The 15944-nt window shown below is 41.7% G+C and overlaps 2 protein-coding genes across 9 annotated transcripts in view; both read right to left on the bottom strand.

The window, feature by feature from the left end:
- Positions 1–262: 262 nt before the first annotated feature.
- LOC135111258 (estradiol 17-beta-dehydrogenase 8-like) lies at positions 263–8814 on the bottom strand. The gene is made up of 7 exons (XM_064024478.1): positions 8658–8814; positions 7884–8000; positions 7124–7317; positions 6671–6852; positions 3865–3992; positions 2436–2538; positions 263–2109 (listed from the first exon to the last, which is right to left on the bottom strand). Exons 1-6 carry the CDS (start codon positions 8686–8688, stop codon positions 2447–2449), a joined length of 744 nt encoding a protein of 247 aa, XP_063880548.1. The 5' UTR covers positions 8689–8814; the 3' UTR covers positions 263–2109; positions 2436–2446.
- Positions 8815–10488: 1674 nt separating this feature from the next.
- Positions 10489–15944, bottom strand: part of LOC135111256 (zinc finger protein 853-like) — a 57192-nt gene continuing 51736 nt past the window's right edge. For 7 of the 8 annotated variants that reach the window (XM_064024472.1, XM_064024471.1, XM_064024473.1 and 4 more), the window contains 2 exons: positions 15500–15909; positions 15179–15319 (listed from right to left, as the gene is read on the bottom strand). In XM_064024472.1, the coding sequence (XP_063880542.1) occupies positions 15542–15909 (368 nt within the window). In that variant the 3' untranslated portion in view covers positions 15179–15319; positions 15500–15541. Of the gene's footprint in view, positions 15320–15499; positions 15910–15944 lie in introns of all 8 variants that reach the window. The other variant, XM_064024477.1, reaches the window with a different exon arrangement.

Below are 15944 nucleotides of genomic sequence, written 5' to 3'. Positions count from 1 at the left end.
AGCTTAAGATTTCAGGAACAAAGCTTCAAATGGAAGTGCCTTGTTCCTCTACATTAACTGAAACACAATGTACTACAGGATTATACTGACACAATATCCAAGGCAATAAAACAAATAAAAAAATCAATATCACAGAGGCATTTCCCACAATAGCCTTCTTATTCAAATCCTGAATAACTTGGCTTCAGTGATTGTTGTAACAAACTCCTGAGCTAGTGAACCCAAAAGTGCATTCAGAGGGAATTTAAAATGAAAAACTATAGAAAAATATAATGCATTATTACTTTATAAAGGATAATAAAACAGAATACCCTACTTTTATGCTAATATGGTGGCAGAATTTAAGATTCAATGTAATTGCTAGCAAGCAATATAAAAATATTTCTGAACCATGAGTTTTTGAATCAAGTAGAATATACAGTCTCTGGTCACTCATGTTCTCAAATTCCTATACAGAAGCACATTCCTTCCCATCTTGAATCCCTATGTTAATGTTGCTGAATGGCCACCATATCACATATCATTGGCATAACTGACATAAAAATTTACAAATAATACAATGTTAAATTGTGCAACATCCCTTTAAATCCCTTTAAATATATATATATATATATATATATATATATATATATATATATATATATATATATATATATATATATATATATATATATATATATATATATATATATATATATATATATATATATATATATATATATATATTTGATCATATAGACCTTATGATTAAGCTGTTGATTTTCACTTATTGATAAGGGAATGACTTAATCTTTCCTTAGGCCACACCCATACTGAGAGCAAGAAAGCGAGCAAAAAACTTGATACATTACAGCCAGTTCAGGAGGCCACACTGGCAGCAGCCAGAGGATGGCATCCTCACAGGTCAAAAGGCAAGAAGAGTCAACTATTTACTTTTCTCATGCAAGTTTGTAGAGTTGAAATGAGTGACATCACAGAGATGTTTCTATATTACATGCTGTATCTCAGCTCAGAAACTAGGCAGGGCTTTTTGGTTGATGCCCTTATACTTGACAGTATTTGCAGAACTCGGATATACTTGTAAAAATTTGGCAAAAACAAAAATAAAGAAATTATGACAAGATGAAGTCAAAACACAGCTCCAAAATGTTACTATATTTTACTTATGGTGGCCATATTCAGTGGCTATGGTATGAATGCTAAAATAGACTCTTTCATCTTGTAAATAAGTCTCCTAAACACAAAGGTATAAGCAGATTTTTCAAATCCTGCTACATAAACAAACCATGAAACTCTTTGTAACAACATTTTCACCTCACTTCTTGTGCATGCCAACAGTGGCTCTCCTTCACCAGGAGTTGGGGTGGGGGATGATGTGTTACCAGACTACTTGCTCTTTTCTCTTTTATGAAAAAAAAAATAAATTAATAAAAAATCCCTCTATTGTACCTCTCACATAATCACTTTACAATGCATCATTATGTTTTGTCATATGATACCAGAGTTTCCTTTCTCAGCACATACTAACTTTAAACTCTCATCTTCTAGTTTCATGGGTAGCATGTATACGGTGATGAACTTGTCAATCATGACCTCGAACTCAATGTCCAGTAAATCAGCTGATGTGGGTGGAGGGTGACTAGGAAAGTGGTGGAATGGCAGGTGGAAGCCCACTGCCATGGCAACTCCCACCTGAAATCACTTCCAAAATGGCCACTCAAATTCACCTGACTTTTCTTGCTCTTGCTCTCGCCCACTTTCTCACTCTCAATGTGGACACAGCCTTACATGTAAAGCATTGCTGACACATCCCTGATACTCCTGAGGTTTTGCTCCCAATCATAGCACCTTTACAATACAACAAGCCCCATGGAAGGAATTCACCCGACTTTTCTTGCTCTTGTTTTCTCACTCTCAGTGTGGACATGGCCTTATATGTGAAGCATTGGCGACACATCTCTGATACTCCTGAGGTTTTGCTCCCAATCGCTGCACCTTTACAATACAACAAGCCCCATGGAAGGGAGCATCAACTATATACAGTATATGAAAATCTTTTCAACAGCACTTGTATTTACACCACGGCTTCCACAAGGTTGCAGGTTCAGTCTGTAACAAAATTTCATGAAGAATTAATAATAGGCAGAATTCTGAACCCCAACTTTTTTCTTTCATTACTAAGACAAACAAAAATTATCTATGATATTTACTTATTCATATGTAAGGCTGAAAATCCCCTTAAGAGGGTTAACTGAAAGACATCATGGCTTGCTTCACTGTAGGAATAAAATACAGAGGAGGGGGTCCCCCATCTCCCTGCTCTGTTCCTTCCCCTTTGTGTAAACTCAAATTATAGCACAAGAACACACATCTTCTACACATGTCCTATGTTGTAAAGACTGGACCACCTGTCACTTGATATTGCTGTCAGTTACCTTTCTGATCCTCACATCCCTAGACCGCCTGTCACTTCCACACTGGCACCAGTCATGAAGCTGCTCTTGTCAGACAGAAGGAAGGCCACTACCTCTGCAATTTCTGTAGGGAAAGTACTATATATAACTCAGAGAAGAATCTTTTATCGTTATAACTTTCTACTGCAGTTCAATTGTGTGTGAGGTACTAGTGGAGATGACTCAGAATGCCAAACTTCAATGATGCTGCTTTAGTGAGTGAGAGGAAATGAAGCTTCCAGTTTTACATAGATTATTAGTTAAGGACAGACCAAGGATGTTCAATGTAGAAGAGGTGAATAGTTGAGAGGGAAAAAGGACAATTGAAAGGAAGGGAGGACAATTATCTATAAGATTGTGTTATGTTACTAGATGGAAGAATAAAGTTTTAAGGCACTGAGTAACAGAGTTAGCTCTGCTTCAATCAGAAATTCTAGAAAGACCAGAATTCAGGCATTCTGTGGCTTCCCTGTATGAACTGTAAAATTCCTGAAGAGTTGAATGTAGAACAGCAAAGAATGGTATTATCATTATATGAAGGGATAGAACAGTGACTTTGGCTTAGATCACAGATGAATGACAGAAGCTTGTAGAACACTGCAGCTGATAGACCTAAGAGAAGAACAGCATCCATCTACCACAGCAGCAATGGAACAGCCAGAGAGAAAACCTCTGATGAAGTTACAGAAAGAAGGATAAAAGCTTTAGGAGGGTAGTTTGGAAATTAAAGCTGGGGACTATCAAATCTTTTTGATAGCAATAGTGATGGTTTCAACAAACATCTTAAAAGAGGATAACTAAGACTCAGTAAAGATAGCCAGATCATCAATAGAGCAGCCACATACTGGCAATCTGATATAAGACTGTGAAGTGACATGTTTAAGAATCTTCCTGTAGAGAATAAATTTAAAAACTTTAGAAAGACAGAAAATTTAAAAAATAAGATAGTAACTTGAAGGATTAGAGCAGTCACTTTTTTTAGGAACAGGCAGAATGTAGGCAAACTTCTAACAAGAAGAAAAGGTAGATGATGACAGGCAGTGTTTGAAGAATTTGACAAGGCAAGGTGCAAGCAGGGAGGCACAGTTACAAAGAACAATGGAAGGGATCAGATCCATAAGCCTTCTGAGGGCTAAGGCCAGTGAGGGCATGGAAAACATCATTACAAAGAATGAAGGCATGAAATAATCATAAAGTAGAAAAGACAGAGGAACAAACCCTGAATCATCCAGAGTTTTGAAGAGGTGAGCTGATGTTCCACTGACTAAAAACTGAAAATTCAACTTAAGGCCAAGAAAGTTGCAGAAGTTAATGCAGAAAAAGTTGTAGGTGTTGAGACACCTTGGGTCAATACCAAAACAACAGTTTGACCAGGGTACATTTCTGGTCTCCTCTCCAGATGGGGACTTACCTTCAGGTTCTGCCATTCTCCTGAGAGGAGTCATTTTAAGTATGAGCTTCACTACTTTATCAGGTACATCAGCCACCATTGAAGTCTGGGTGAAGCCAGGAAGCACGCAGTTGACCCGCACTCCCATACTGTAACAAATAAAAAAAAATAAAAATGTATTTCATATAATACTTTCATAAGTTTCTGGGCTTATCTTAAGACATCAAATTCCTTGATATACATATATGAAACAACTCCAATACTAAGCAGTGTTATAAAGCCAAGCAGAAACATATATTGGAAGAATTCTTTAAGGCCTGTTAGCATATTCCTTTATGTATGTATATAAGTAGATAAAATAAAACAAAATACAATAAAAGTGCAGGATATGAAAAAAAAAAAAAAACTTTAGACTTCTAATTAACCTTCTGGACTTGGCTCTCAAAATGAAAGGGGACTAATTTATACTGGAGTTATATGTACATGACAGGATGCCACCAGTGACTGCCATTAGTTACTTCCCATACTTTGCAATGGAGCATCTCATATGATGACACCACAGTGACACGGGCAGGCAACCACCACTGACAATGCACAATGACACATGGTTATTTTGTGCTTGCAGTTACCTGACGCTTTCACACTGGGGTCACCAGAGGCAGCCACTGGTGGTATCCACAGGTGGTGTCATGTGAAAGGGGCTTAAGTAATTAGCAGAATCCTTATCCTCATGCCCTGCCTATCAGCTACCATATGACCCAACTGTTGCAGTGCATTATATCAATCTCTTGGCCAGTGCCCCTCTTATATGAAAAATAAATCAAGAATAATCAGTAAATCAATAAAAAATACATCAATGACCCTCCATTATCATCTGTCATGCAGCTGTCAGTAATCAATCATTGTCAATTCTGATCATATGTGATGCAGAAATCAGTAATTAATCACTGCCAATTCTGATAATTTGTCATGCAGAAATAAGTAATCAATCACTGCCAATTCTGATCATTTGTCATGCAGTGATCCCCAATCATTCCTTGTCAATTCCGGTTACTTGTCTAACACCAACCATGTGATCCTGCTACATACAACAACACTCTCCCCTAATGTCTGGTTACTTGTCTAACACCATGTGACCCTGCTACATACAACAACACTCTCCCCTAATGTCCACCACATGCCACAGTCCATGACCAACATTCTACCTAACACATATGGTGAATAAGGCCCTGTACTGTGGAGATACACCAGGAAGAGCCACAACATGCTCAAAGTGCAGTTAGTGTTAAGATGAGTAACTTACATTGGGCAAGAAGTGTGTATGCAAACGGGAGTAAAAGTTGCATGGTTCATAAAATCATTATACATTCTTAATGGAACATATAAGGTGCTCAATGACAGACTTCGTTAAACAGCAGAAATTAAACAGAAATGGAGATACACACAAAGTTTTGCAACTTTAAAACATTACATCTTAATAATCAGTGAAGCTTTTGGAATTCTCTTTTTTCTAGTTAGAACATAAAATGGGGTACTTTTTGTCAGTAAACTTACTTTAATAAAATCGAGAGAAAATAACCGGCATGTTGGTGGTCAAGATTTCACAGAATATTCCGCGGTTTCCCAAGAAATGTTGCCGACTTTGAATCTTGGTACAAAATTCTCAGGAAACTGTCTCATGTGACCACACCTTTATTTTCACTCAAGGTGGGTAAGCTGTGTCACAAGAAGAGGAAGAAAGTCTGGTGATTGCTCCAGTAGTTTGCTACCTGTGTGTGTCCCTTGCTGAGTCTGCCACAAGTTTAATGGAGCTTACCTATGCTTTGTGCTTAATAAGTGCAAGACATATATTTCATGGTTTAAACTATAAACATGGGTATTTCTGAGCCTTGTAGGGGGTGTGTCCAGGATTCACAGGTTTTCACTATTTGCATAGAGGCTTGGAATGTAAACCCACAAATAACAGGGGAACACTGTAGAAGAAAAGAAGAGAGAAACATGAAAATAACGCATATTGAATCATGCATCATAATCCAGCAGGTCATTGTCAGTAATTCTTATCTTCCTCTCCTACTGCAACACTTATGTCACACACTGGGATGTTACAAACAGGCAGAGGGAAGGAGACTGAGGCAGCCAAGGTGATAGAAAGGAACCATCTTGATCATTCTGCCTGCCAGTTATTTTAGTTCAATACGCTTCACTTGAGACTTGGCAATTAAAATAAAATAAAGGAAAATTCCCTTATATTTTGTCATTCATCTAGCATGCTTGCACTGGTTGGTGATATGCAAGACAGACTGACATTTGGCTTGGTACAATTTTGAGGCACACAACTAAATCTGTCCCTCAATTCCTCCAACAGAATGGCCAGACATCCATGTTACTCTACAAGGATTTGGTCCTTAAGTATAATCCCATTTCTGTTAAAATGCTGATAAAATAGATAGTTGGGGATGTCCATGCTGTGAAAAATGCATTTTGCTACTACTTTACTAAGTCTGTTTTTGAGCACCTCATACATGAAAATAGATGTTGTATGGTTTATAAAAAAATTGTAGTACATTCTTCATTAAATATTTAACAAAACTGATCTCTTCTCAAAAATTTGCTTTCTGTTATACATGAGATAAGTCAAATTATATATATGTTTATATTCTCATATTTTTTGGTGAAATGTTCTGGAGGATAAAAACCTTTCACAAATAGTGAGAGACCCAAAGGTAAGACATAATGGTGATCTAATGGTGATCTAAATAGTACTTGAACAAATTACTTTACTCTTTATTACTGCTCTTCCAGATATGTTTGTAAAAGTCATACATACCTTGCTAACTCCATTGCTGCTGACTTAGTGAAGGCGATCACACCTGCCTTGCTTGCTGAGTAATTGCTCTGACCCATGGTACCCAACTTTCCCGATATACTTGAGATGTTGACTATGGCTCCTGAAGATACGTCATGCTCTGCTAATGCCATTGTTGCAGCTTGTGTGACCAGATAGGTTCCCTGTAACAATATTATGTTTTAGTGATTGATATGGTGATGATGATTTTGCTCATGATGAAGATGATGGCACTTGACACTGCCAGTCCTCCTCGTACAAAGGTATAAGAACACTGATTATGATAGCAAATAATGGTGCTGATCTTCCAAACATAAATAATGTTAATGTTGCATTCTATTAATACAATAAAATTATGTTTTATGCCTATGATGCATTATTAACACCACCACCACCACCACCACCAAAAAAAAAAAGAGAGAAACAAATTCATACCTTAAGGTTTACATCTAAAACCTCCATGAATGCTTTTTCATCCATTTGCAGCATAAAGCTGTCCCTGATAATACCTGCTGCATTGGTAATAAGACAGGGAGGAGCTTTGTACTTGTCAATGGCTGAACTGATGGCTGACTCCACTGAGGCCTTGTCAGTAACATCCATCTTGAGAGCAAGGTGGTCATCAGGGCCTGAGGATGAACACAACAGGTTCAATGTAACAGAACGAAGGTCTCATAACATATGTAAATTTGACCAGAACCAGTGTGAGAGTCAGTCTGAGTGTTACCTGTGCTGTGTACTGTGCTTAGAAAATAAATGTGTGTCTCATGTAATTGAATGTGTCATTATCACTACCAGTACTGGTGCCAGGATCTTGTAAGTCAAGTCTTGCACCTATCACCACCAACACCAAATCCACAGTAAGTACTACTGTACAGCAAGCCTTCATTGCCTGTGCCCTGAGGATGCACAGGCTGTAAGGATGGGAACTGAGTTTTGCAGCAGTTGGTGTCAGGAGTTTTATGTTGTTTTTGCACTAATATTAAAGAAGAAACTATTCAAATATTATTCTTGCAGTAGTAGTTAATTATGTAAAGTTTAGTTTTTAATATCCCAAGGAACTTTAATATATATTAATTCTCATTTTAACAAATGCATTTTACCTGCTATATACACCTGGGAAAATGTAGCAGTGTTAGTCATTTGACAGTAGTGAGATATTCCATAGACTTAACCAAAACACATTGAGCCTTGCCCTTCAACATGTTGATGGTCCCCTGTGCTGCACTGCCGTCCATGTCTGTGGCAACGACTCGGGCGCCATCCCTTGCAAGCAGGCGACACACGGCCCTCCCAATGCCATTTCCTCCACCTGAAACACAATTACTCTAAGGAGCCTCTCTGTATACATGTTGCTAATATGTTCTTAATACAAAACTTAAACAATTGTAGCTAGTACTAAAGATAACAGATTACATAATCATTGTTTAGAAAAACTGTCCCTGGCTGGCTGAGTTGCCAGTTGTGTATTTTCTTTACATTGTTACTAGGTCAGATAAGGATACTACTCTCTCTCTCTCTCTGTGTGTGTTGAGAGAGAGAGAGAGAGAGAGAGAGAGAGAGAGAGAGAGAGAGAGAGAGAGAGAGAGAGAGAGAGAGAGAGAGAGAGAGAGAGAGAGAGAGAGAGAGAGAGAGAGAGAGAGTCTGGTAACACTGCAAGGAAAATACACAACTGGCAACTCAGACCTGCCGGACGCGGCCCGGCCAGCCGGGGACCCCACGTCGACACTAGTGCCCATTGTTCTTGGAATGTTTGTTATTTTTCTAGTTTTCTAGTTAATGAAATTTGTTGCAAGTTGTTAATCCATAACACAAGGAAAAATAAACAGGGGCAAAGTTAACTACATGATTCCAAGCCACAAATAAATGAAGGACTAGCACAGAAATCATGGCCGCGCTGTTGATAACGTATCTAGCTGAATGATTTTCCACACCGTGTACTCTTCGAGCAACTATCCTGTACCCATACCTGTAACCAAGGCGACCTTCCCACTCAGCATCTCCTAATATGTGGACGTGTGTTGAGTAGTAATAGCAAGAGTGCACCCACCAGCCGACCTAACAGCGAGTGCCGTGTACTGCTATCCTCGGGAAGGTTTGCGTTTTTGTAACGGTGTCCACAAGACATGCCTTAGTTCGGTCTGTCTGTGCACTATCACGAAATATTGCAGCAATGAGTTGACTTTCGGTTTCCGAGTGTCTGTCAATACACTTGAGCATTATGTTTAAGTTTCTCCTCATGCCACGGTTGATACAGAGTGGGAAAATGTGTGTGTGTGTGTGTGTGTGTGTGTGTGTGTATTACCTCTGTTATAACTTCATCGTGGTGTATTAATCTGCCTAACAAGTAATCATTGGTGGTGAATGAGTTACACGATACACCAGTTTTTATTTATTTATTTATTTATTTATTTTCGTCATTCATAGCTAAAGAGATGAAGAGCAGTAAGTTGCAAGATAAGTCATGGATGGATATGGAGGTGATAAGAATGTGAAGAGGAAGACCTAGGGTAAAGTGGAAAGACTGCATTAAAGAACACACACACACACACATAGTAGTAGTAGTAGTAATATCATCTGCCGCATTACCAAGTGACTAAGCCCGTGTTCACCTCTATTCGGAAGGAAGCACACGCTGCAGATGGTGGTGAGAGGAGAAGGAAGAAGCCGCGTAGCTATACATCTAGTTTATTGTTCTGGCTAGCACACTGTCCACTTTTAAGGGCTACACACAAGGACAGACACGATTAGATTTACACAAATGCTAGAATGGCTTGATATCTTCAGTGGATACATACTATACTGATTTTCCAATTCACCATAATGGTAAATTTGTCGAAGAGTTTATAATGAATGCGAAAGAACTTAGATAAGTAAGTCAGGCTGTTAAGTCATCCACTGAAAACGAGGCAAGCTCTAGTCTGCTGGACACGCCAGCAGCGCCACACAAAGTCCTTCAAACCCAGACCCTGACAGGTCGTGCAGCAAGGTCACACGATGCTTCTTCACGCCACGCCAACGCTACAGATCATAAATGCTCACAATAATAATAATAATAATGATAATAATAATAATAATAATAATAATAATAATAATAATAATAATAATAATAATAATAATAACAACAACAACAAAAATAGTAACGTGAGTCAAAAGGTGATCAAACTTTTATTCACACAGCAGCAATGATACAGAGAAATTTCGAAAATAGCGTCGGCGAAGAAAATCAATGCAACGGTAGGAATCATTAGAGGCCGCGCCCCCACAGGTTGTGGCCTGCAGGAGGCGGCTCGTCACCGTGTGGGCGTCCGCGAGCTGTGATAAGGACGCTGGCCAGCCTCCACGCCTCAAGGAAGTTTTTACAGAACACAGCACGAGCCGCCGTGGTCCTGGACTGTCCCCGCGGCAAAGATGCGCTCATCCCTCGCCAAGGCGTCACGTGGCGGTCAGCTGTTCAGTCTGGTCATGTGTCAGTCAGCCATGTAATGAAATTCGCGGAGGTAATTTTCGGCAGTGCCAGACTACTCTTCCATGTTCTAATGAAGTAATGATACAACGCTTAACTAGTGGACTTTGTTTGTTTGATTTTTTTCTCCCCAGTCTTGGGGCCTCGCCCCGTACATCAAAGAGGCCTCGCCTCTTTGGTGTACTCTAACCTGGGAGACATTCTCTTCTGTCTTCGTGATCTTATTCTAAAATACGAGAAGTATCACTGATGCAGGCGCAAGGCTTGACGCTCTGAGCTGTTGCTTGGCACCTTGGAAGCTATGACGGAACAAATAATTCTTTGTGATTAAGTGTGTGTGTGTGTGTGTGTGTGTGTGTGTGTGTGTGTGTGTGTGTGTGTGTGTGTGTGTGTGTGTGTGTGTGTGTGTGTGTGTGTGTGTGTGTGTGTGTGTGCGCGCGCGCGCGCGCGCTGAGCACGCTTTTCAGAAAAGAAAAACTAACATGAACTGCATAAATAAATAAATAAATAAAAACAATAAGAGGCCTTGACTTTCTAAGCAAACCAAAAATAAAGGGAAGATCTCGATTCCCATCAGTCAAGCTTAACCAGCGGGCCTTCACACGTGCAGTGAGGGGAAGTGGAGAGCCAAGTATATGCAAGTTTTGGCATATTCGTGCAGCAGCATTTCTTATACTGGAGCTACACTGCCTCAGTGACCGGTATTATTATTGCCTTACTGTCACGAGCAGGTCCAGCAGATTACCTACTAGGAACTGGCAAGTGAAATCACATCATATCAGCATATCTATCTGATTCTTCACTCAATGCATTCATTGTAAGATGTATAATTACAAGAAATCGTACAGCAATTAATCTATCCTTATTTCATCTAGAATTCAAAAGAATATGGGTAAATTCTGTAGAATTAAGAAGGTGCAGCATTTGATATTTACCAAGAGGTAGAGTAAATACTTATTCTACTGACAGTTTTGAACGTATCATCACTGATTGCATTGGCAGGGACACTCCTGCTGGTGGTGTTCCCTCACCAAGATTTAGCCAGGGCCTCGGCGGCTCCTGGAGAGAATCTGTAGCCTGACAGTAATTTATATCCCAGCGCAGGATCCGTTTAGCGTCAAGCTGGCCGATTTGTGTCTGGTGTCCGTCAGTCCGTCAGTAGCTTGGCGTGCTGTGTGGCCAGGTGCAGCCTGACCTGCAACCTTTCTGGGCCGAGCACGGCGCCTGCGTGAGGGCAACCAGAGCGCCACATACGGCCAATCCAACATGTGATGCGTGACTGGGCGTATGGGTTCCTCAGTCAAGGGCGGGGCACAGTCGCACCGGCGCCGCCTGCCAACGGGCCTCTCCATTGCTCTTTGCTATGATATTAGTATCAAAGAGTGACGTGCTACAGTTTGCGGTACACTTTAATCCTACACTGATGCCACACCACGTGAGTGGCAACACAGTAGTGGTGGGTTTAGGAAATATGTAGTTTGTTGAGCTCTATGGTCACACATAAGCACACATGTTCATCAACATTAATTCATTTATGAATAGAATTTACATACACACACACACACACACACACACACACACACACACACACACACACACATACACACACACACACACGCACACACACACACACACACACACACACACACACACACACACACACACACACACACACACACACACACACACACACACACAAACAAACACATACACGTTAGTTGGTGGAGGTAGCCACCGTCAGTGTCAGGCAGGTATATAGTAAAATAAATCTGTAAACAATATAATACAAACTTTCAGAACCTAAAAAGTGAGGTAGATCAGAAATAGTACTCTTGTTTGTACTGAAAACTGACTATTGTATACTGATAACCCTGAGGGCCGGCGAGGGCTGCGCGGGCCACACTCGCCACCACCAGTCCTTCTCTGCGGGTCCGGTATTTCAGACTCCCGAGACAATAACAATATACTACATACTGGCCTTTACAGTGGACCAAGCCAGGTGGCGGAGGAGCTAGCCCAGGTGTAGGGAGAGGCAGGACCCAGATGGAGCACCCAGACTGATGGAGAGGGTGAGGGAACCCCGCCGGCCTCTCGCCACCACTCGCCGGGTATTTCAGAAAGTACACAATACAGGTCAGAGCACTGGGAGCATGGCTATATACACATTTGGCTAGTAATGAGGAACATGGGAAATTAATGTATAATGATATATTACGTGTTAACTCTATGAGGACCACACAGGGATGTCTGAACTGCGCGTCAGCATCACATTACTTCCTGAACTGCACGCACAGGAGCCTCTTGCCGCGGCTGGGGCGAAATGAAATAGGAACACAAAGAACATCCTGAGATTATGACTGGTATTCGTTGTGGAAAATATATCGGTAGTGAGTGAGACAGCGATTGCAAACAGATCAGGGCCTGTATTCCCAAACGTTTCGCTGTCTTATCTCGACTACTTTTTAACGGGCTCTAGTGGAAACTATTCGGGTTTTCAAGGGTGTTTTAAAGGTTCTAGTGATAGTTTAACAAGAATTCTACACCATCAATGGGGGAAAAAAAAAAAACACCCGTGAGAACTTGACTAGTCATCTCAGCGGCCTTTGAAAAATAGTCCTTATGAGAGTGCAAAGCGTTTTAAAATACGGGTCAAGGAGTGCCCCGCCCCGCGCCGGCGCACCGCAGGCGGCCCCTGTGTGGTCCTTGTGACTATCCACCGCATGCAGTATGGCTATGCAAAAAGCTGTCACACCTAAAACTAAACTCATACATCAACTAATATAAACACGCATATTGCAACAGTGTATATAAATCAAAAATATTCACAAAGATACACGTTTGTATTAGGAATCCTGAGTAAAATGCTCGGAAATTGTGGGATTATGAAAATATTACTTAACGAGATGAAAAATGCTTCTCGCAGCGCCAGAAAGACCGCCCAACCCCTGACAGCAGGCGACCTCTGCGTGGACACCCGCATCTGACAGTCTGAGACTTAATGAACCACAAAGGGTTTACTAAAAGATATTCAGGGGTATTTACTTATGATGGAATCTGAAATATTTGCTTTCGTGTGTGTGTGTGTGTGTATGTGTGTGTGTGTGTGTGTGTGTGTGTGTGTTATTTCCATGTCAAAACTAAGATGAGCAGTGCCCAGTGTTGGGGTGCGTGGGAGAGGGTGCAGTGAGGGCGGTGAGGGCGGCTGTGGGGATTCCAGCAAACTGAATGGAATGTGAAAGTCAACTGCCAGCACTGACGAGGCGGACATTTAGCCAACTTTGGCAGTTCACTGAGAGTCCGCCTCGCAGAGGAGGCAGCGGCAGCGGAGACAGCAGAAGATTATGTTAATGTAAGGAAGTGTCCCCCTGGGTAAACAAATGCTCTGTTGGAGCACTACATGACCAAGTTGCTAAACAACTGACTTGTTCCTTCCTTGACTTGAGCAATACTGAATGACGTGGAAAATCTGTAACTAGAGTGTTGCGCTAACCTGCTTGATACCACGTGGACTGAAACTAGTGAAAGCAACAGGTTCTTATTGTTGGTTTGTCGGAACGTGTGACCGCGTCTCTTCCTGAGTTGTGTTAAACTTTATTCTCCCTGAATATATATTTTGAACGGTTGTTACTAAAGGATGGTTAAGTATTATCTAACAATCATGTTCTAGGATTTCATTATCTGCACATACTAACATTTCTACAGTGTATATATATATATATATATATATATATATATATATATATATATATATATATATATATATATATATATATATATATATATATATATATATATATATATATATATAAAACACTGAGTGACTAACGAGTTATATAAAATATAGTTGAGTTGCTTTGTACGATTTCCCTGGAAGATGTTCAGCAGTCATAAAAAATAAGAATTCCTATTTTGAGGTGGGCAAAGTTCTTTACTCGTAATGTATACGTAGTTGAGTGAGCAAGGAAGGTGCTGTTACCACTAGAAGGATACAAAACCTGAGGTAGATGAGGATGGGCCTTGACCCAGCGTGGATACCTGAGCATCTTGTTCAATGGCGCATCGCGTGTGTGAAGCAGGGAGGCGCACAACCTGAATCCTTCCCGCCGCCCGCCGCTCCGCGCCCCTGGACGCCAGGAGCAGCGGCGTGCGGGTCCTCCCTGCCCCACACTGCCAATGCCACATTTTTGCTCCCGGCTCTGACCGCTTTTGTGTTATGCTGGAGGGATACTGTTGGCATCTATAAAAATAATACTGTATATCTACAAACATTTGTGCATGCTTGCTTTGTTGAGCATAAGGCACCCACACCGGAAATCATTCTCTATATTATGAACAGAAGAAACATACCTTCCCTTCTTGGATTTGTGATTAGTTTCCTATAAAATATAATCATTTCAAATAAAACCTACAGTTAACAAGATTCGCATGACGACTCCACGCTTATGCTATTGGGATTATGATATTAGCACACTTGAAGCTACATGAACACCGGCCATGAACCATATATAACACAGTTTAGCGTGCTTCACAAGCACTGCTAAGATCCTAGCGCGAATCCGACAGTCTGACTATCACTATCATCACCTACAGCCCACCAGTAACACTTGGAGGGCTAGCGAGTCCCAGCAGGTCCTGCATCCACAGTCTACAGGTCGCTCAGCCGCGCATGAATACTTCAGGCTTGGCTGGTCATCTGAACAGAGCACCAAGTAGCACCCACGCTCGTTGCCGCAAGCTGGTTCATTTAAGTCGGGTCAGACAATTCGTCTGGCACTGTACCAGGCTGCAGCACACTCAGGAAACTTGCCGGAATTACACTAGTGCAGCGGTGTCTGTGTGGACGGTGAAAAGCCGCCTGCACTGCATTCCTAACTTGCTGGAATACTTGGGAGGTGGAGTCCTTGGCAGTAGGGACGGACTCCGTTACTCTGGGTAGGGAGGATAGAGGGCTCGACGCAACTGGGCAGGCAGAGCTTCAGGCCGCGAGAAGTCCACATTCTGGTGCTCCCGGGCAATGTGGCAGCGCACTGTGAACCAGCGGGTGAACCCACGGTGGCAGATGGGACAAGGGATCCTGACACCCTTGTGGAAGCATCGGATGTGCGTCCGTAGGTTGTTCTGGTGTCGGTAAGAGCGGGGGCAATACGGGCACTTCACCAGCTCAACTGAAACATAAAACAGTCCGTCATAGAAGGTTAATGTTATGATTTCGTGTGGAAAAGTAAAAAAAAAAAAAAAAAAAAAAAAAAAAAAAAGTATGAAGATAATAGTAAAACATGCATTCTATAAAATGGCTACAGACAGCATGAAACTGAAACTAAATTAACGCCGAGCTCGCTACGTACACCAAACTACTCTACAAGGGCCGCCGCCACCACCGCCGCGGCTTAGGGGCTGGGAGGGGCACGGTCGTCAAGTCTGTGCACTGTCCGGAGGTGCAAGTTTCGGCTGAAGTTGTGTTTGAAGGTGGAGCCACAGAGGGGACAGGCGAACACTTTGCGGTGCTGTGCGTGGTCAGTGCGGAAGTGTCGAGTCAGTGAGCTCTGCACAGAATACGACGCCCCGCACATGCCACACACATGCCGCCCTCGCGAATGTTCTGACCAATGGGTGCTCAGCTCCGCAAAGGAGGCATATCCCCGGCCGCATGTTGAACACACCCACCCTGCAGGGGGCGCAGCTGGCTTCTCGCTTTCTGTAAGCAAGAAGGGCGGTGCCCCCCCTCCTGGATCCCCCTCGACCCACACCACACACTCTGCAAGAAACGACACCACCAGTAAGCAGACACCC

Source organism: Scylla paramamosain, chromosome 21, assembly GCF_035594125.1.
Source record: "Scylla paramamosain isolate STU-SP2022 chromosome 21, ASM3559412v1, whole genome shotgun sequence".
In the NCBI taxonomy this organism is placed as follows: Eukaryota; Metazoa; Arthropoda; class Malacostraca; order Decapoda; family Portunidae; genus Scylla; species Scylla paramamosain.
The sequence above is the reverse complement of the archived record's forward strand: the minus strand, read 5'-3'. Positions and strand labels throughout refer to the sequence as shown.